The sequence below is a fragment of the Coregonus clupeaformis genome, chromosome 16 (assembly GCF_020615455.1).
Source record: "Coregonus clupeaformis isolate EN_2021a chromosome 16, ASM2061545v1, whole genome shotgun sequence".
Classification (NCBI taxonomy): Eukaryota; Metazoa; Chordata; class Actinopteri; order Salmoniformes; family Salmonidae; genus Coregonus; species Coregonus clupeaformis.
In genome coordinates, this window is record NC_059207.1 from 21,946,982 (window position 1) to 21,968,685 (window position 21,704).

The 21,704-nt window shown below is 44.8% G+C and overlaps 1 protein-coding gene across 1 annotated transcript in view; it reads right to left on the reverse strand.

The window, feature by feature from the left end:
• Positions 1–310: 310 nt before the first annotated feature.
• The window catches only part of LOC121584483 (WD repeat and FYVE domain-containing protein 3-like), a 267,617-nt gene continuing 246,223 nt past the window's right edge, over positions 311–21,704 (reverse strand). Inside the window, exons 59-69 of the mRNA XM_045225961.1 lie at positions 20,696–20,846; positions 20,235–20,389; positions 16,405–16,563; positions 15,084–15,263; positions 7,914–8,096; positions 6,132–6,228; positions 5,098–5,256; positions 2,701–2,973; positions 1,234–1,345; positions 830–1,027; positions 311–491 (exon numbers count right to left, since the gene is read on the reverse strand). Coding sequence (XP_045081896.1) covers positions 371–491; positions 830–1,027; positions 1,234–1,345; positions 2,701–2,973; positions 5,098–5,256; positions 6,132–6,228; positions 7,914–8,096; positions 15,084–15,263; positions 16,405–16,563; positions 20,235–20,389; positions 20,696–20,846 — 1,788 coding nt within the window. The 3' untranslated portion in view covers positions 311–370. The remainder of the gene's footprint in view (positions 492–829; positions 1,028–1,233; positions 1,346–2,700; positions 2,974–5,097; positions 5,257–6,131; positions 6,229–7,913; positions 8,097–15,083; positions 15,264–16,404; positions 16,564–20,234; positions 20,390–20,695; positions 20,847–21,704) is intronic.

Sequence of the window (21,704 nt, forward strand, 5' to 3'; positions counted from 1 at the left end):
ATGGCGTGATGCCAGAGGTTTATTTTGGGACTGGGAAAGAAAGCAGAAATGAGATTGTTAATGAACCCTCCTCACACTCTCTATTTCATAGGCTTTTTCCTACCCATCCGTCCCCCCTAGTCTTTGTCATACTGAACCAACCACCACAGTTACGGAAACAATTGGCACTTCAATCGGTGATCCCTTTTAACCTACGTCATTCAGTGTGTTACCTGTGATTACTGGACACGTGTGTATGTGTGTGTGTGTGTAGGGTGGGTGTAAGAGATGGGTGGGGTAGTATTTTAGAGAGGCAGGGGTGAGCGAGGGAGGGGGGGTGGGTGTACAACACGGGCTCCCTGCTGTAGTGATGTGGGACCAGGGACCTTGGTTAGTTTCTGCATCCGTCCTCAGCGCCGCGTTCGTGCTGCAGGTTGCAGTAACAGTTCTGACAGACCCTCACCGGGGACGAGATCTTCAGACGCTTGATCTCAGACTGGAAACGACTACACCTGGGATAGAGAGAAGAGATGGAGAGAGAGAGAGACAGGCATAATGCACCGGTAAAGGTCCTTGGGGTTATTTTTAGGGACTTTATAATATTAAAATGTGTTCTATTACGGCGTGTTAATTTTGGGTTAACCATTTCATATTCATTCAGCATTAACCATTCTGCGTTTTTCTGTGAAAGGCCATAATAGTGACTGACGCTGCAAGCTAAAGGCTGATGATGATGATGACGGTACAACGCATCTGACGGTTGAAGATTCAATGTTTTAAAATTGTTGTTATTATTCTGTTGATTCTCCATTGGTACACCTTCAACCCTAACATGCAGGCCAGGACGTACTTCTGACAGAAGAGCTGACCACAGTTCCTGCAGTGGTGGCGTCTCTCCGCGAGGGAGAAGCGCACGGTACATCCCGAACAGCAGTCCACCACCTCGTCCTTCACCCAGTGGTCAGCAGCAGAACGACCAGGCTGGTCACTCACTGACCAGCTGAACACCCTGCCACGACCGTCACCCACCAGGATCTTACTGTGGTCCCTGGGGGAGGAAGGGGTGGAGGAGGAGGGGAGGGGGTGGAAGGGATGGAGGAGGGGGAGGATGAGTGATTGCTATCTATAACCAACACCTAAAGTTACATTTATGGTCCTTCAAATTCCCAATCCCTCCATCCTCCTTTTTAATTACTGTCAGGCACCTTTCTCAAGACAAGCTCCATGTTGAGGTCACACACACAGTCCACCTACTTGGAGATGGCGAGGGATGTGATCTCGGCTGGCTGAGCGTTGTCCTTCCGGTTGAATGCAGTATGCATGGTCAGTTTGCTCCGGAATACCAGCTGGCGTTCCCATCTGTAGCCTACACACACACACACACACACACACACACACACACACACACACACACACACACACACACGCTTGAACAATGCACCAGCCAGACAGGACACACTCCAGCCAGACAGGACACACTCCAGCCAGACAGGACACACACCAGCCAGACAGGACACACACCAGCCAGACAGGACACACTCCAGCCAGACAGGACACACTCCAGCCAGACAGGACACACTCCAGCCAGACAGGACACACACACCAGCCAGACAGGACACACTCCAGCCAGACAGGACACACACCAGCCAGACAGGACACACTCCACCCAGACAGGACACACTCCAGCCAGACAGGACACACTCCATCCAGACAGGACACACTCCATCCAGACAGGACACACTCCAGCCAGACAGGATACACTCCAGCCAGACAGGACACACACCAGCCAGACAGGACACACTCCAGCCAGACAGGACACACTCCAGCCAGACAGGACACACTCCAGCCAGACAGGACACACTCCATCCAGACAGGACACACTCCAGCCAGACAGGACACACTCCATCCAGACAGGACACACTCCAGCCAGACAGGACACACACCAGCCAGACAGGACACACTCCAGCCAGACAGGACACACTCCAGCCAGACAGGACACACTCCAGCCAGACAGGACACACTCCAGCCAGACAGGACACACTCCATCCAGACAGGACACACTCCAGCCAGACAGGACACACTCCATCCAGACAGGACACACTCCAGCCAGACAGGATACACTCCAGCCAGACAGGACACACTCCAGCCAGACAGGACACACTCTAGCCAGACAGGACACACACCAGCCAGACAGGACACACTCTAGCCAGACAGGACACACACCAGCCAGACAGGACACACACCAGCCAGACAGGACACACTCCAGCCAGACAGGACACACTCCAGCCAGACAGGACACACTCCAGCCAGACAGGACACACTCCAGCCAGACAGGACACACTCCATCCAGACAGGACACACTCCAGCCAGACAGGACACACTCCATCCAGACAGGACACACTCCAGCCAGACAGGATACACTCCAGCCAGACAGGACACACTCCAGCCAGACAGGACACACTCTAGCCAGACAGGACACACACCAGCCAGACAGGACACACACCAGCCAGACAGGACACACACCAGCCAGACAGGACACACTCCAGCCAGACAGGACACACTCCAGCCAGACAGGACACACTCCAGCCAGACAGGACACACTCCAGCCAGACAGGACCCACTCCAGCCAGCCAGGAACATAAACATCCACACTGCATTGCATAACACACATAATGCTGTTGTTGTGTATAGTGAGCTGTAGTGCTGTGGTCTGGTCTGTACCTGCTCTGAGCTGGTTATAGGGCCTCGCCTCCATGGTGGTGGGGTGTAAGGGCTGGGGCACCCCCCCATGGCCTGCTATGGGGTGGGGAGGGTGAGGCTGGGGGTGAGGGTGGACCCCTGGTTTGGGGGGTGTCTGTGTCTTTCCCGTCTGTCCCTCGGAGTAGTTGACGAACACAAAGCCGTCCTTCTCGTCCAGGCTGAGGTTGTCTGACCAGCGGCGGGAGTCGTCTGACCCGCTGTCTGCTAACCAGGTGGTCCCCGGCCCCCCAGGAACTGCAGAAAGAGATTACAATGTGTATATAAAAACCAGTGTCGCGCTCTTCAACATGACCACACGGGTGGATCCATATGAGGTGCTGCTGATGACAGGTCCACCCTGTTGCAGGCTGAGACGCTGACTGGGGAACTATTCAATTGATGTCTTCAAATGGTAAACATTCTCACACACTCCACCTCTTTTTATTGATTTTATTGAGCCTGTATTATATACAGGTAAGTCAATTAAGAACAATTGGGGCAATACAGATACTGACTGACTGGCTGACTGACTGGCTTACTGACTGACTGACTGGCTTACAGACTGGCTTACAGACTGGCTTACTGACTGGCTTACTGACTGGCTTACTGACTGACTGGCTTACTGACTGACTGACTGGCTTACTGACTGACTGACTGGCTTACAGACTGGCTTATAGACTGGCTTACTGACTGGCTTACTGACTGGCTTACTGACTGGCTGACTGTCTTACAGACTGACTGACTGACTGACTGGCTTACAGACTGGCTTACAGACTGACTGACTGACTGACTGGCTTACAGACTGGCTTACAGACTGACTGACTGACTGACTGGCTTACAGACTGGCTTACAGACTGGCTTACTGACTGGCTTACTGACTGACTGGCTTACTGACTGACTGACTGGCTTACTGACTGGCTTACTGACTGACTGACTGGCTTACTGACTGACTGACTGACTGACTGACTGACTGGCTTACTGACTGGCTTACTGACTGACTGGCTTACTGACTGGCTTACTGACTGGCTTACTGACTGACTTACTGACTGGCTTACTGACTGACTGGCTTACTGACTGACTGGCTTACTGACTGACTGGCTGACTGGCTTACTGACTGACTGGCTTACTGACTGACTGACTGACTGGCTTACTGACTGACTGGCTTACTGACTGACTGGCTGACTGGCTTACTGACTGACTGACTGACTTACTGACTGACTGGCTTACTGACTGACTGACTGACTGACTGGCTTACTGACTGACTGACTGACTTACTGACTGACTGGCTTACTGACTGACTGGCTTACTGACTGGCTTACTGACTGACTGACTGGCTTACTGACTGGCTTACTGACTGACTGGCTTACTGACTGACTGACTGACTGACTTACTGACTGGCTTACTGACTGACTGGCTTACTGACTGACTGACTGACTTACTGACTGACTGGCTTACTGACTGGCTTACTGACTGACTGGCTTACTGACTGACTGACTGACTGACTTACTGACTGGCTTACTGACTGACTGGCTTACTGACTGACTGACTGACTGACTTACTGACTGGCTTACTGACTGACTGGCTTACTGACTGACTGGCTGACTGGCTTACTGACTGACTGACTGACTTACTGACTGACTGGCTTACTGACTGGCTTACTGACTGACTGGCTTACTGACTGACTGACTGACTGACTTACTGACTGGCTTACTGACTGACTGGCTTACTGACTGACTGGCTTACTCACTGGCTTACTGACTGACTGGCTTACTGATTGACTTACTGACTGACTGGCTGACTGGCTTACTGGCTTACTGACTGACCGGCTTACTGACTGACCGGCTTACTGACTGACCGGCTTACTGACTGACTGGCTTACTGACTGACTGGCTTACTGACTGACTGGCTTACTGACTGACCGGCTTACTGACTGACTGGCTTACTGACTGACTGGCTTACTGACTGGCTTACTGACTGACTGGCTTACTTACTGACTGGCTTACTGACTGACTGGCTTACTGACTGGCTTACTGACTGACTGGCTTACTGACTGGCTTACTGACTGACTGACTGACTGACTTACTGACTGGCTTACTGACTGACTGGCTTACTGACTGACTGGCTTACTGACTGGCTTACTGACTGGCTTACTGACTGACTGGCTTACTGACTGACTGACTGACTGACTGACTTACTGACTGGCTTACTGACTGACTGGCTTACTGACTGACTGGCTTACTGACTGGCTTACTGACTGACTGGCTTACTGACTGGCTTACTGACTGACTGGCTTACTGACTGACTGGCTTACTGACTGGCTTACTGACTGACTGGCTTACTGACTGACTGGCTTACTGACTGACTGACTGGTAAACTCACCTTTCGGTCTGTGGACGGTGCTGCCTGGTTGGCTGCCTGATCCTCCCCCGGCTGTGGCGTTGGGGCGAGGGGAGGGTTTTGACTCTGTGCTGAGGTTGGGCTCGTCTCCGTCTGACTCGCTGCTGTCGTCATCAGCGTTGTGGGTCTCTGGTGCCTCTGCTAGAGTAGGAAGAGAGGAAGAACATTAACTTGATTGGCTATAGTCACAGGACACAGGATCTGATTGGCTATAGTCACAGGACACAGGATCTGATTGGCTATAGTCACAGGACACAGGACCTGATTGGCTAATAGTGACAGGACACAGGATCTGATTGGCTAATAGTCACAGGACACAGGATCTGATTGGCTAATAGTCACAGGACACAGGATCTGATTGGCTAATAGTCACAGGACACAGGATCTGATTGGCTAATAGTCACAGGACACAGGACCTGATTGGCTAATAGTGACAGGACACAGGATCTGATTGGCTAATAGTCACAGGACACAGGATCTGATTGGCTAATAGTGACAGGACACAGGATCTGATTGGCTAATAGTCACAGGACACAGGATCTGATTGGCTAATAGTCACAGGACACAGGATCTGATTGGCTATAGTCACAGGACACAGGATCTGATTGGCTATAGTCACAGGACACAGGATCTGATTGGCTATAGTCACAGGACACAGGATTTGATTGGCTAATAGTGACAGGACACAGGATCTGATTGGCTAATAGTGACAGGCCACAGGATCTGATTGGCTAATAGTGACAGGCCACAGGATCTGATTGGCTAATAGTCACAGGACACAGGATCTGATTGGCTAATAGTCACAGGATCTGACCCAAATGACACCCTATTGCTACATAGTGCTGTGGTCTACTGCACCGTATAGTGAATAGGGTGACATATGGTGTGCATTCAGAGATCCCAAACCCCTCAAACACACAGACCACCCACCATTCTGGTTCTCTCTGAGGTGGGATTATGACCCCCCACAACACTCTCAGAGACTTACCTACACACCCACACACTGAGAGACCTACCCAGCTTGTCCTCAGTACAGCAGTCAGGTAAATCAGGAGGCTCAATGGGCTCTGGAGCAGGGGTTTCTGGGACTTGTAGGAACTCCATCCTCCAGAACTACAGGAAGGAAGATGACATTAGAAAACTTTAAAAAGGTCCTGAACAGTCATTCTGATTCCCATGTAAAATAGCCTTTTGAGTGACCAAAACATCACCCCTAAATTGTTTTCCCCATTAGAAATGCTCATAATTTGAGAAAATGTACTTTTTCTCTCATGTCTAACTATCAGGAAGTGTGAGTGGGCAGGGAGCTACATTAGCTGGCTGAGTGAGCAGGGAGCTACATTAGCTGGCTGAGTGAGCAGGGAGCTACATTAGCAGGCTGAGTGAGCAGGGAGCTACATTAGCTGGCTGAGTGAGCAGGGAGCTACATTAGCTGGCTGAGTGAGCAGGGAGCTACATTAGCTGGCTGAGTGAGCAGGGAGCTACATTAGCAGGCTGAGTGAGCAGGGAGCTACATTAGCTGGCTGAGTGAGCAGGGAGCTACATTAGCTGGCTGAGTGAGCAGGGAGCTACATTAGCTGGCTGAGTGAGCAGGGAGCTACATTAGCTGGCTGAGTGAGCAGGGAGCTACATTAGCTGGCTGAGTGAGCGGGGAGCTACATTAGCTGGCTGAGTGAGCGGGGAGTTCACCTTGACTGAAAACGGCTATGTCAAGCAACATGGACGCAGTGAGCAGTGAGATCATCTCAAGCTAATTTGCTGATACCGCAAATCAACTCAAACAACATTGAACATTGCATGCAACATCCAATCTGGTCATACATCACATCATGGTTTCACAAATTATTTGTGAATTGTCAGCACCAGTTTATCAAGCTAGCTGGCTAGCTACTTAATCTTGGACAATTTCAGTGTAAACTGGACAGGGGTGACATCATTCATTATATATATTGACTGCCAGACAATGTTCATATATCATGATGACTATCAATGATGTCAAGAAGTTTGTGTGAGTCTTCCGTTTGGCATCGTTTGATGTAAAGACATGACAACTGCGTCAAGAGTTTTGGGCAACCCTTCCCCGGCTTATGATCCATGCTGGCTGAAGACCTAGCGAGCCAGTGACTTGCTAACACCAGACACAGATGAAAGCTATAAGTATCTTTGCCTAAAATGAATAGGGGAAGCCTCTAATGACATTTTCTGACTTGGTGCAGTCACATTTTGGCAGCTGTAGACTTAGCTACCTAGCTATGTAAACCACGCCCCTCTGCGAACACGCCTTCTGCCATGTTGGTTACAAGGCGGTACTTATTTAAATTAGGTAAGAGAATAAGATGTTACCATCGGTGTATTAAAATGAGAGGATATTGTGATGTCACAAAATGCCCTTAAAAAAATCCCACCTCCCAAGTATTTGACATTGGAGGGGACCAGTAACTTTATGATCAAACTTTATCAGTGTAGAAGCAACTGTCATTTTTCATACTTTGATCTGGTTTCATCCAAATATCATCACATTTCCTGAAGAAACCTGATGTTGACTGTTCAGGATGGTTCACTTACTGTGGGACCTTTAATATCCTGGATGAGGAATTCATTTTGAAGCATAAAAACTCAAATGTGCATACTTGTGACGGACATTCAGGGGCGATTTCCCAGACACTAAAGATCAATGAGATTCCTCATCGAGCTAGCTTTTTATTCCAGTGCCAGGGCTTAATCTGAAACCGTGCCAAGAACACAAGCTGTTGGAAGGAGGAGGAGAAGCAGCAAGAGGAACAGGAAGTGGTGGCTACCCTGACGACGCCGTCGGAGTGTCCGGTGACGATGACGTTCTGCGTGTCCCATTCGTTCATCTCTGACACGCAGCAGCAGAGGATCTGTTGGGAGCGGCCTGTGAAGGTGTTGGCGCTGGTTATGGGACTGCCGTTGATGCTCCACACATGGATGTAGGTCCCCGCTGCCGACACTATGTCTCCCTGTATACACACACACACACACACACACACACACACACACACACACAGAGAGTCAGGATTTTGACATGTGGACATCATCCACTCATCCCAATTGGTGTTGATACCCAGAGAGTTTTTTTGTCCATATCTTAAACATCTAGATATTTTTGGCATATTAATGTTACGTTATTTGGCCACAGGATCCCATTAAAAAAACCTTAGAAACATGCAATCCAAAGTGTGTGTGCGTTCATTGTGAGTGTATATGAGTGCGTGTGTGTGTGTGCATTGTGAGTGTATATGAATGAGTGTGTATTGTGTGTGTATGTGTGTGTGTGTGTGTATTGTGTGTGTATATGTGTGTGTGTGTGTGCATTGTGTGTGTATATGAATGTGTGTGTGCGTTCATTGTGAGTATATTTGAGTGTGTGTCTGCATTGTGTGTGTATATGAATGAGTGTGTGTGTGAGTGTGAATTAGGGTTATATATTTTCCCGGTATTTTACAAATGTTCTCCCGGGTAAAACGGTATTTCCCGCCAAAACGGGAAGCGTCATTCTAAAGCATATCAATATGTCTGGATTTGATTAGAGCTTCAAACAGCATGATTCAAGCCTGATGTTACCTGAGTCATACATTAAAAACATTTTATGATCCCAAGCCCTAAAAAGCCCAAATGATTGCGCCGTTATCCAATACATAGCCTATGACAGGCTACCCCACATTACGCATGACAGAAAAACATAAAAGCCCATAGATGTAGCTAGCTATATAAAGCCCATAGATGTAGCTAGCTATATAAAGCCCATAGATGTAGCTAGCTATATAAAGCCCATAGATGTAGCTAGCTATATAAAGCCCATAGATGTAGCTAGCTATATAAAGGCCATAGATGTAGCTAGCTATATAAAGCCCATAGATGTAGCTAGCTATATAAAGCCCATAGATGTAGCTAGCTATATAAAGGCCATAGATGTAGCTAGCTATATAAAGGCCATAGATGTAGCTAGCTATATAAAGCCCATAGATGTAGCTAGCTATATAAAGCCCATAGATGTAGCTAGCTATATAAAGGCCATAGATGTAGCTAGCTATATAAAGCCCATAGATGTAGCTAGCTATATAAAGCCCATAGATGTAGCTAGCTATATAAAGGCCATAGATGTAGCTAGCTATATAAAGGCCATAGATGTAGCTAGCTATATAAAGCCCATAGATGTAGCTAGCTATATAAAGCCCATAGATGTAGCTAGCTATATAAAGCCCATAGATGTAGCTAGCTATATAAAGCCCATAGATGTAGCTAGCTATATAAAGCCCATAGATGTAGCTAGCTATATAAAGGCCATAGATGTAGCTAGCTATATAAAGGCCATAGATGTAGCTAGCTATATAAAGCCCATAGATGTAGCTAGCTATATAAAGCCCATAGATGTAGCTAGATATATAAAGCCCATAGATGTAGGTAGCTATATAAAGCCCATAGATGTAGCTAGTTATATAAAGCCCATAGATGTAGCTAGCTATATAAAGCCCATAGATGTAGCTAGCTATATAAAGCCCATAGATGTAGCTAGCTATATAAAGCCCATAGATGTAGCTAGCTATATAAAGCCCATAGATGTAGCTAGATATATAAAGCCCATAGATGTAGGTAGCTATATAAAGCCCATAGATGTAGCTAGTTATATAAAGCCCATAGATGTAGCTAGCTATATAAAGCCCATAGATGTAGCTAGCTATATAAAAGCCCATATATGTAGCTAGCTATATAAAGCCCATAGATGTAGCTAGCTATATAAAAGCCCATAGATGTAGCTAGCTACATAAAGCCCATAGATGTAGCTAGCTACATAAAGGCCATATATGTAGCTAGCTATATAAAGGCCATAGATGTAGCTAGCTACATAAAGCCCATAAATGTAGCTAGCTATATAAAAGCCCATAGATGTAGCTAGCTATATAAAGCCCATAGATGTAGCTAGCTATATAAAAGCCCATAGATGTAGCTAGCTACATAAAGCCCATATATGTGGCTAGCTATATAAAGGCCATATATGTAGCTAGCTATATAAAGCCCATAGATGTAGCTAGCTATATAAAGGCCATATATGTAGCTAGCTATATAAAGCCCATAGATGTAGCTAGCTATATAAAGGCCATAGATGTAGCTAGCTATATAAAGGCCATAGATGTAGCTAGCTATATAAAGGCCATAGATGTAGCTAGCTATATAAAGCCCATAGATGTAGCTAGCTATATAAAGGCCATAGATGTAGCTAGCTATATAAAGCCCATAGATGTAGCTAGCTATATAAAGCCCATATATGTAGCTAGCTATATAAAAGCCCATAGATGTAGCTAGCTATATAAAGCCCATAGATGTAGCTAGCTATATAAAAGCCCATAGATGTAGCTAGCTATATAAAGCCCATAGATGTAGCTAGCTATATAAAGCCCATAGATGTAGCTAGCTATATAAAGGCCATAGATGTAGCTAGCTATATAAAGCCCATATATGTAGCTAGCTATATAAAAGCCCATAGATGTAGCTAGCTATATAAAGCCCATAGATGTAGCTAGCTATATAAAGCCCATAGATGTAGCTAGCTATATAAAGCCCATAGATGTAGCTAGCTATATAAAGCCTTGATGACAGCTTTGCACACTCTTGGCATTCTCTCAGCCAGCTTTATGAGGTAGTCACCTGGAATGCATTTCAATTAACAGGTGTGCCTTGTTAAAAGTTAATTTGTGGAATTTATTTCCTTCTTAATGCGTTTAAGCCAATCAGTTGTGTTGTGACAAGGTAGGGGGAGGGGTATACAGAAGATAGCCCTATTTGGTAAAAGACCAAGTCCAAATTATGGCAAGAACAGCTCAAATAAGCAAAGAGAAACGACAGTCCATCATTACTTTAAGACATGAAGGTCAGTCAATCAGGGAAATGTCAAGAACTTTGAACGTTTCATCAAGTGCAGTCGCAAAAACCATCAAGCGCTATGATGAAACTGGTTCTCATGAGGACCGCCACAGGAAAGGAAGACCCAGAGTTACCTCTGCTGCAGAGGATAAGTTCATTAGAGTTACCAGCCTCAGAAATTGCAGCCCAAATAAATGCTTCACAGAGTTCAAGTAACAGACACATTTAAACATCAACTGTTCAGAGGAGACTGTGAATCAGGCCTTCATGGTCGAATTGCTGCAAAGAAACCGCTATTAAAGGACACCAATAATAAGAAGAGACTTGCTTGGGCCAAGAAACACGAGCAATGGACATTAGACCGGTGGAAATTTGTCCTTTGGTCTGATGAGTCCAAATTTGAGATTTTTGGTTCCAACTGCTGTGTCTTTGTGAGATACAGAGTAGGTGAACAGATGATCTCCGCATGTGTGGTTCCCACCGTGAAGAATGGAGGAGGAGGTGTTATGGTGTGGGGGTGCTTTGCTGGTGACACTGTCAGTGATTAATTTAGAATTCAAGGCACACTTAACCAGCATGGCTACCACAGCATTCTACAGCGATACGCCATCCCATCTGGTTTGGGCTTAGTGGGATTATCATTTGTTTTTCAACAGGACAATGACCCAACACACCTCCAGGCTGTGTAAGGGCTATTTGACCAAGCTGGTTGAGGGAATGCCAAGAGTGTGCAAAGGCAAAGGGTGGCTACTTTGAAGGCAAAGGGTGGCTACTTTGAAGAATATTTTTGATTTGTTTAACACTTTTTGGGTTACTATGTGTTATTTCATAGTTTTGATGTCTTCACTATTATTCTACAATGTAGAAAATAGTAAAAAAAATAAAGAAAAACCCTGGAATGAGTAGGTGTGTCCAAACTTTTGACTGGTACTGCATGTCAATCTTGAACAGGATTAGGCCTATCTATTTTGGATGCAATTTGAATGGAATTTATGGCGAGAGACTGTGAAAGAGTGTTCCGCATGCGCACGGATTTAAAGCAACGATATTATTTAAAAATAAGGTGATCCCGGAAAGCCATGGAGAGGTGTAAATTAGACACACATTCAGTCTTTATATTACCGTAGCATAGGCTCTGCTGCATTCAGTCGTTATATTACCGTAGCATAGGCTATGCTGCATTCTGTCTTTATATTACCGTAGCATAGGCTCTGCTGATAGGCTATGCTGCATTCTGTCTTTATATTACCGTAGCATAGGCTCTGCTGCATTCTGTCTTTATATTACCGTAGCATAGGCTCTGCTGCATTCAGTCTTTATATTACCGTAGCATAGGCTATGCTGCATTCTGTCTTTATATTACCGTAGCATAGGCTATGCTGCATTCAGTCTTTATATTACCGTAGCATAGGCTCTGCTGCATTCAGTCTTTCTATTACCGTAGCATAGGCTCTGCTGCATTCAGTCTTTATATTACCGTAGCATAGGCTCTGCTGCATTCAGTCTTTATATTACCGTAGCATAGGCTATGCTGCATTCTGTCTTTATATTACCGTAGCATAGGCTCTGCTGCATTCAGTCTTTATATTACCGTAGCATAGGCTCTGCTGCATTCTGTCTTTATATTACCGTAGCATAGGCTCTGCTGCATTCTGTCTTTATATTACCGTAGCATAGGCTATGCTGCATTCTGTCTTTATATTACCTTAGCATAGGCTCTGCTGCATTCTGTCTTTATATTACCGTAGCATAAGCTCTGCTGCATTCAGTCTTTATATTACCGTAGCATAGGCTCTGCTGCATTCTGTCTTTATATTACCGTAGCATAAGCTCTGCTGCATTCAGTCTTTATATTACCGTAGCATAGGCTCTGCTGCATTCTGTCTTTATATCACCGTAGCATAGGCTATGCTGCATTCAGTCTTTATATTACCGTAGCATAGGCTATGCTGCATTCAGTCTTTATATTACCGTAGCATAGGCTATGCTGCATTCAGTCTTTATATTACCGTAGCATAGGCTCTGCTGCATTCTGTCTTTATATTACCTTAGCATAGGCTCTGCTGCATTCTGTCTTTATATTACCGTAGCATAAGCTCTGCTGCATTCAGTCTTTATATTACCGTAGCATAGGCTCTGCTGCATTCTGTCTTTATATCACCGTAGCATAGGCTCTGCTGCATTCTGTCTTTATATTACCGTAGCATAGGCTCTGCTGCATTCTGTCTTTATATTACCGTAGCATAGGCTATGCTGCATTCTGTCTTTATATTACCGTAGCATAGGCTCTGCCGCATTGTCTTTATATTACAGTAGCATAGGCTATGCTGCATTCAGTCTTTATATTACCGTAGCATAGGCCATGCTGCATTCAGTCTTTATATTACCGTAGCATAGGCTCTGCTGCATTCAGTCTTTATATTACCGTAGCATAGGCTATGCTGCATTCAGTCTTTATATTACCGTAGCATAGGCTATGCTGCATTCAGTCTTTATATTACCGTAGCATAGGCTATGCTGCATTCAGTCTTTATATTACCGTAGCATAGGCTCTGCTGCATTCTGTCTTTATATTACCGTAGCATAGGCTATGCTGCATTCAGTCTTTATATTACCGTAGCATAGGCTCTGCTGCATTCAGTCTTTATATTACCGTAGCATAGGCTCTGCTGCATTCTGTCTTTATATTACTGTAGCATAGGCTCTGCTGCATTCTGTCTTTATATTACCGTAGCATAGGCTATGCTGCATTCAGTCTTTATATTACCGTAGCATAGGCTCTGCTGCATTCAGTCTTTATATTACCGTAGCATAGGCTCTGCTGCATTCTGTCTTTATATTACCGTAGCATAGGCTCTGCTGCATTCAGTCTTTATATTACCGTAGCATAGGCTATGCTGCATTCAGTCTTTATATTACCGTAGCATAGGCTATGCTGCATTCAGTCTTTATATTACCGTAGCATAGGCTATGCTGCATTCAGTCTTTATATTACCGTAGCATAGGCTATGCTGCATTCAGTCTTTATAATACCGTAGCATAGGCTATGCTGCATTCAGTCTTTATATTACCGTATTATAGGCTCTGCTGCATTCAGTCTTTATATTACCGTAGCATAGGCTCTGCTGCATTCAGTCTTTATATTACCGTAGCATAGGCTATGCTGCATTCAGTCTTTATATTACCGTAGCATAAGCTCTGCTGCATTCTGTCTTTATATTACCGTAGCATAGGCTATGCTGCATTCAGTCTTTATATTACCGTAGCATAGGCTCTGCTGCATTCTGTCTTTATATTACCGTAGCATAGGCTATGCTGCATTCAGTCTTTATATTACCGTAGCATAGGCTCTGCTGCATTCAGTCTTTATATTACCGTAGCATAGGCTATGCTGCATTCAGTCTTTATATTACCGTAGCATAGGCTCTGCTGCATTCTGTCTTTATATTACCGTAGCATAGGCTCTGCTGCAGCAAATGTAGGTCTACCTTTCACAAGAAAGAAAAAAAAAGTTACCATGATGAGATGATACATGCATTGTGAACTGCGCTCCATACTGAGGTGGACTGTCTGAGCGTTGATGATTGATCGTGCAGAGCGCAGAGAGAAGGCCGTGGCCCGTAGAGAAGCCAGATTTAGACATTGCATATAATTTAACAGTTCCATTTCACATCATACTGTTCATATAAATAATTTATTATAATTTACCCGTTTCTCACAGTTATTTATCCCGGGAAAAGGGAGTGGGTTTGGGAGGTAAATCTCGGTAACACGGTTCCCACTATTCAAGCCTAGTGTGAATGTGTGTGTGTGTGTGTGTGTGCATTGAGAGTGTGTATGAATAAGTGTGTGTGTGTGTGTGTGTGTGAGTATTGAGAGTGTGTATGAATAAGTGTGTGTGTGTTTGAGAGTGTGTATGAATAAGTGTGTGTGTGTGTGAGTGTGTGTGCATTGAGAGTGTGTATGAATAAGTGTGTGTGTGTGTGAGTGTGTGTGTGCATTGAGTGTGTGTGTGTGTGTGTGTGTGTGTGTGTGTGCGTGTGTGTGTGTGTGTGTGAGAGTTCATCTGTTTGTGTTCTACCCACCGTGAGTTCGTTGATGCAGAGGGCGGAGACGGGGGCCCTGTGTCCTCTGAGCTGGGTGATGAAGGTCAGTTTGTTAAGGTCCCAGATGATGCAGGTCCTGTCTCTAGAGCCAGACACCAAGATGTGGTACGCCGACGAGGCTGTCAGGCTGGTTACTGCATCTGTATGGCCCAGCAATGCCTGGCAGGGGAAGGACACATAGGGTACACAGAGATGTTACAGACATGGTAGACACACACAGGCAGGGACACTCTGTAATGTCTTGTGTGTCATGGCATAACGGAACCCCACACTAATAATACTGACCTCTATGAGAACTGGGAGCAACGTCATCATCGACAACGATGGACAGCATTGAAGCAAAGTAAGTGTGTATATATATTTAGCTCTCTTCTGAGAGTCTGGTGACCTGAGAGTCTGGTGACCTGAGAGTCTGGTGACCTGAGAGTCTGGTGACCTGAGAGTCTCACGGTAATTAACCGTTCATTAACATAACACATTTAGCATCTCCGGGCATTCACGCATACAAGCTATATACACGTTTTGTTAGACTTCAGTGCGGCTTTTGACATTATCGATCATAGTCTGCTGCTGGAAAAAACTTATGTGTTATGGCTTTACACCCCCTGCTATAATGTGGATAAAGAGTTACCTGTCTAACAGAACACAGAGGGTGTTTCTTTAATGGAAGCCTCTCCAACATAATCCAGGTAGAATCAGGAATTCCCCAGGGCAGTTGTCTAGGCCCCTTACTTTTTAAAATCTTTACTAACGACATGCCACTGGCCTTGAGTAAAGCCAGTGTGTCTATGTATGCGGATGACTCAACACTATACATGTCAGCTACTACAGCGACTGAAATGACTGCCACACTTAAGAGCTACAGTTAGTTTCAGAATGGGTGGAAAGGAATAAGTTAGTCCTGAATATTTCAAGTCTGGTTACCTGAGAGTCTGGTTACCTGAGAGTCTGGTGACCTGAGAGTCTGGTGACCTGAGAGTCTGGTGACCTGAGAGTCTGGTGACCTGAGAGTCTGGTGACCTGAGAGTCTGGTGACCTGAGAGTCTGGTGACCTGAGAGTCTGGTTACCTGAGAGTCTGGTTACCTGAGAGTCTGGTGACCTGAGAGTCTGGTGACCTGAGAGTCTGGTGACCTGAGAGTCTGGTGACCTGAGAGTCTGGTGACCTGAGAGTCTGGTGACCTGAGGGTCTAGTTACCTGTTTCAGTGTGAGGGTCTAGTTACCTGTTTGAGTGTGAGGGTCTAGTTACCTGTTTGAGTGTGAGGGTCTAGTTACCTGTTTGAGTGTGAGAGTCTAGTTACCTGTTTGAGTGTGAGAGTCTTGGCCCTCTCCTTGGATGTAGCAGTCTCCCAGACACAGATGGCAGTACTGGTTCCCCCGGTGATGACCAGCTTGGGGTTGGGGCAGATGGCACACAGGATCTGACCCCACTCCGACAGACACTCATACACCACCACCGCCTATAGGGGAGATGCAGGGGATTGGTTAGTAAGGGGGAAGGAGACAGGGGATTGGTTAGTAAGGGGGAAGGAGACAGGGGATTGGTTAGTCAGGGGGAAGGAGACAGGGGATTGGTTAGTCAGGGGGAAGGAGACAGGGGATTGGTTAGTCAGGGGGAAGGAGACAGGGGATTGGTTAGTAAGGGGGAAGGAGACAAGGGATTGGTTAGTAAGGGGGAAGGAGACAGGGGATTGGTTAGTAAGGGGGAAGGAGACAGGGGATTGGTTAGTAAGGGGGAAGGAGACAGGGGATTGGTTAGTAAGGGGGAAGGAGACAGGGGATTGGTTAGTCAGGGGGAAGGAGACAGGGGATTGGTTAGTAAGGGGGAAGGAGACAGGGGATTGGTTAGTAAGGGGGAAGGAGACAGGGGATTGGTTAGTCAGGGGGAAGGAGACAGGGGATTGGTTAGTCAGGGGGAAGGGGTTGGTTAGTCAGGGGGAAGGGGATTGGCTAAGGTTAGTTCTGTCTTGTTGGAGACTCACATCAGCTGTAAGGGTTGCAGCTATCTGACCTAGGGCTGCGGTTGTCATGACATTTTGTCAGCCGGTAACTGTCATGCAAATGACTGCCGGTCTCACGGTAATTAATCGTTCATTAACATAAACACATTTAGCATCTCCGGGCATTCATGCATAGAAGCTATATACACGTTTTGTTAGAATTCAGTTTGGCTTTAGACCCCCTGCTATATTGTGGAAAAGAGTAACCTATCTAACAGAACACAGAGGGTGTTTCTTTAATGGAAGCTTCTCCAACATAATCCAGGTAGAATCAGGAATTCCCCAGGGCAGCTGTCTAGGCCCCTTACTTTTTTCAATCTTTACTAACGACATGCCACTGGCCTTGAGTAAAGCCAGTGTGTCTATGTATGCGGATGACTCAACACTATACATGTCAGCTACTACAGCGACTGAAATGACTGCCACACTTAAGAGCTACAGTTAGTTTCAGAATGGGTGGAAAGGAATAAGTTAGTCCTGAATATTTCAAAAACTAAAAGCATTGTATTTGGAACAAATCATTCACTAAACCCTAAACCTCAACTAAATATTGTAATGAATAATATGGAAATTGAGCAAGTTGAGGTGACGAAATTGCTTGACGTAACCCTGGATTGTAAACTGTCATGGTCAAAACACATTGATACAACAGTAGCTAAGATGGGGAGAAGTCAGTCCATAATAAAGTGCTGCTCTACATTCTTAACAGCACTATCAACAAGGCAGGTCCCACAGGCCCTAGTTTTGTCACACCTGGACTACTGGCAGGTGCCACAAAGAGGGTCTTAGGAAAATTGCAATTTGCTCAGAACAGGCCAGCATGGCTGGCCCTTGGATGTACACCGAGAGCCAACAATTTATATTTGTATTTTGTATTATTATTATTTTTTGTAATAAAACAAAAACAAAATTTGGGGGTAGATCAGCTTTAATATTGCAGATAGATTGTAACTTCCATCAATGTAATTGTCTGCATCACTTCCAATCCCCCATGTTTTTTTTTTCTTCTCGCAAATATATAGTTGAAGTCGGAAGTTTACATACCCCTTAGCCAAATACATTTAAACTCAGTTTTTCCACAATTCCTGACATTTAATCCTAGTAAAAATTCCCTGTTTTAGGTCAGTTAGGATCACCACTTTATTTTAAGAATGTGAAACGTCAGAATAATAGAAGAGAGAATGATTTATTTCAGCTTTTATTTCTTTCATCACATTCCCAGCGGGTCAGAAGTTTACATACACTCAGTATTTGGTAGCATTGCCTTTAAATTGTTTAACTTGGGTCAAACGTTTCGGGTAGCCTTCCACAAGCTTCCGACAATAAGTTGGGTGAATTTTGGCCAACATTAACAATGTATACACTGTATTTCTGATCAATTTGATGTTATTTTAATGGACAAAAAAATTGCTTTTCTTTCGAAAACAAGGACATTTCTAAGTGACCCCAAACTTTTGAACGGTAGAGTACATACATACACATACATACATATCCTTAAAAATATATATTTCCCTTTATTACTTTCCAACCCCACCACCCCTTCCCTAATTGGAGTAAACTAGTGAACAACAACGCTTAGGCCTCTACTTCCAGCCCATACATACTATATACATTTTATGGACACAGTCCATTTGACAATAATTCTATTTTGTTTGTTTTTACTCCTGAACTTCCTCTACCCTCAACCTCTCCGATCATTTTCATGATGTCCATCCGGTTTGCTTCTATATGCCATATCTTTCTAACTGTGCTCTTTCACAAAAGCTCTCAACCTATAACCTATATACTTATTATGGACACAGTATGCTTACATTATTAGTTATCTTGTTGTTATTAGTTGTTGTTATTAGTCCCATCCTTCAGCTCCATTCAATACCTCCCATCTATCTTTTAACACCATCCATAATGGATTTCTATTTGCCATATATATTTCAACTGTACTGTGATGTTTCACAAATGTTCTGAACCCTTCTATTCTCATTGTTTCTACAGATTGTAAATTGAAAATAAACATTTTTGCTAAAAGTATTATTATATTATTGATCGATTGACTATGACTTTTCAGATCACCCAGTAATGCTATCTGCAGGGTCAGCTCCAGGTAAATATTGTAATCCTTTAGCCATTCCTGGACCTGTGTCCAAAAACAAGCTACAAATGGACAGTACCAAAACAAATGATCTAATGATTCTGTCTCTTCGCAGCAACATCTGCAGAGCTGGGAAGATTGTATCCCCCATATAAATAACATTCTATTGGTAGCAAGAATTTTGTATAATCATTTAAATTGAATAATTCTAAGTTTTGAATCCGGCGTCGTTTTGCGTATCAGTTCATAAACACTATGCCATGGAATCGGTACGTCAAAAATCTCTTCCCAACTATTTTGCATATATGGGACGGCTGTCAATCCTTTCGTCTTTAAATGAAACTGGTATACTTGTTTATTTATCACCATTTTCTTTAACCAATTATGTTCTTTAATGGAAGGTCGACAGACAAGTTCCTTACTTTTTTCCCCCTCCATTTTTGCGGTCTCTCTCTCTCTCTCTCTCTCTCTCTCTCTCTCTCTCTCTCTCTCTCTCTCTCTCTCTCTCTCTCTCTCTCTCTCTCTCTCTCTCTCTCTCTCTCTCTCTCTCTCTCTCTCTCTCTCTCTCTCTCTCTCTCTCTCTCTCTCTCTCTCTCTCTCTCTCTCTCTCTCTCTCTCTCTCTCTCTCTCTCTCTCTCTCTCTCTCTCTCTCTCTCTCTCTCTCTCTCTCTCTCTCTCTCTCTCTCTCTCTCTCTCTCTCTCTCTCTCTCTAATAAAGTACCAAAACAATTGGCTTTTCTGCAGCTTCCCTCCCTCGGACTGGACCCAACTGGGTCCCTATGTTTAACAAATTAATTAGTGCATATTGTGTCCCCGGCTGGGAAAGCCCAGGGTCCATTTCGGAACGGGACCTCTAAGGTCGTGTCTACACTTGACACTTACATGCGACTTCTGCTATCAGAATACAAAGATCGCATTGAAAAGACGGGTCTAGACGCACAAAAGTCGCTTTGTGGTCGGATTGTAGTTCAGATCTGGCTGACCACCTCAGTCTGGACGCAATCAGGCTAGCGAACGTTTGGGAAACCCTGATCTAACATACCTTGTCTGACTCGTAGTTGGCCAGTCTGCAGGAGAGGTCTGCGTACCCCCAGGCAAAGGTCTTGTTCCAGACAGGCGGTTGTAGGACCTTATTCTGCTCCACAGCCAGAACGCCCTTATCAATACACACTATCTGACCCACCGGCTCCTTCAGCTCTGAAAAACACACACACAAAAAAAATGGTTGTGATTCTTCAGAAGTCACTTTGCATGCACCCACACATACACAGAGACACAGTTTCTGCTAGTGCTAATTTTTATGATACAGATGAAGGGAGGAATATGAAAGGAAAACGGTATCAGACAAACCGTGGGCTATACAGTTAATAACTACAACTGTTGTTGCTTAAATAGTCCCAATGACTCAATAGACTGACATGGGTGCTAATACAAGAGTGTGTGTGTTAGCCTACCTTTGACAGGGGCTAGTAATACAAGAGTGTGTGTGTTAGCCTAGCCTACCTTTGACAGGGGCTAGTGAGGGTCTGAGGTTGTCCAGGTGATGGAAGAAGATCTTGTCAGCGGTTGAGGAGAGAGAGACGGGCACGCCCCCCGCCATCTCCCCGTTAGACTTGCTACGTACTCGCTTCGGAGGGTGGGGCTTCTTAAACAACTGGGATGAGACAAACGACAGATAGAGGGGTGAAAGTTCACAGTAGATTCTAGAGCCTTCAAACTCAACTCTGGACCTTGAAGCCAGTTCCACTGCATTTAGACCTGGGACACCGGCTGGGTGCAATTAATTATCAGACAGAACAGAAAACCAGCAGGCTCCGGACCTCGTAGGGTAAGAGTTGAATCACCCTGTCCTAGAGTATACCTGCAACATGTTTACATAAAATTGCAGTATGCTTGAGAAAAATCCCTTGACATGCTTTTAAATGCACAGCTAACTGATACAATCCATTTCCACTAGCATTGCTTCATTCTCCAAAATGCTTAGGTAAGTCGAATTGTTGTTATACAGTGCCTTCAGAAATTATTCACACCCCTTAATTTTTTCCACATTTTGTTGTGTAACAGCCTGAATTTAAAATGGATTAAAATTGTGATTTTTTTTGTCACTGGCCGACAGACAATACCCCATAATGTCAAAGTAGAATTATGTTTTTCCTTTTTTTTTTTTTTTTTTTTACAAATTAATAAAAAATGAAAAGGTGAAATGTATTGAGTTAATAAGTATTCAACCCCTTTGTTATGGCAAGCCTAAATAAGTTCAAGAGTGAAAATCTGCTTAACAAGTCACATAATAAGTGCATGGACTCACTCTGTGTGTAATAATAGTGTTTAACATGATTTTTGAACGACTACTTCATTTCTGTACCCCACACATACAATTATCTGTAGGGTACAACCACAAAGACCAGGGAGGTTTTCCAATACCCCGCAAAGACCAGGGAGGTTTTCCAATACCCCGCAAAGACCAGGGAGGTTTTCCAATACCCCGCAAAGACCAGGGAGGTTTTCCAAT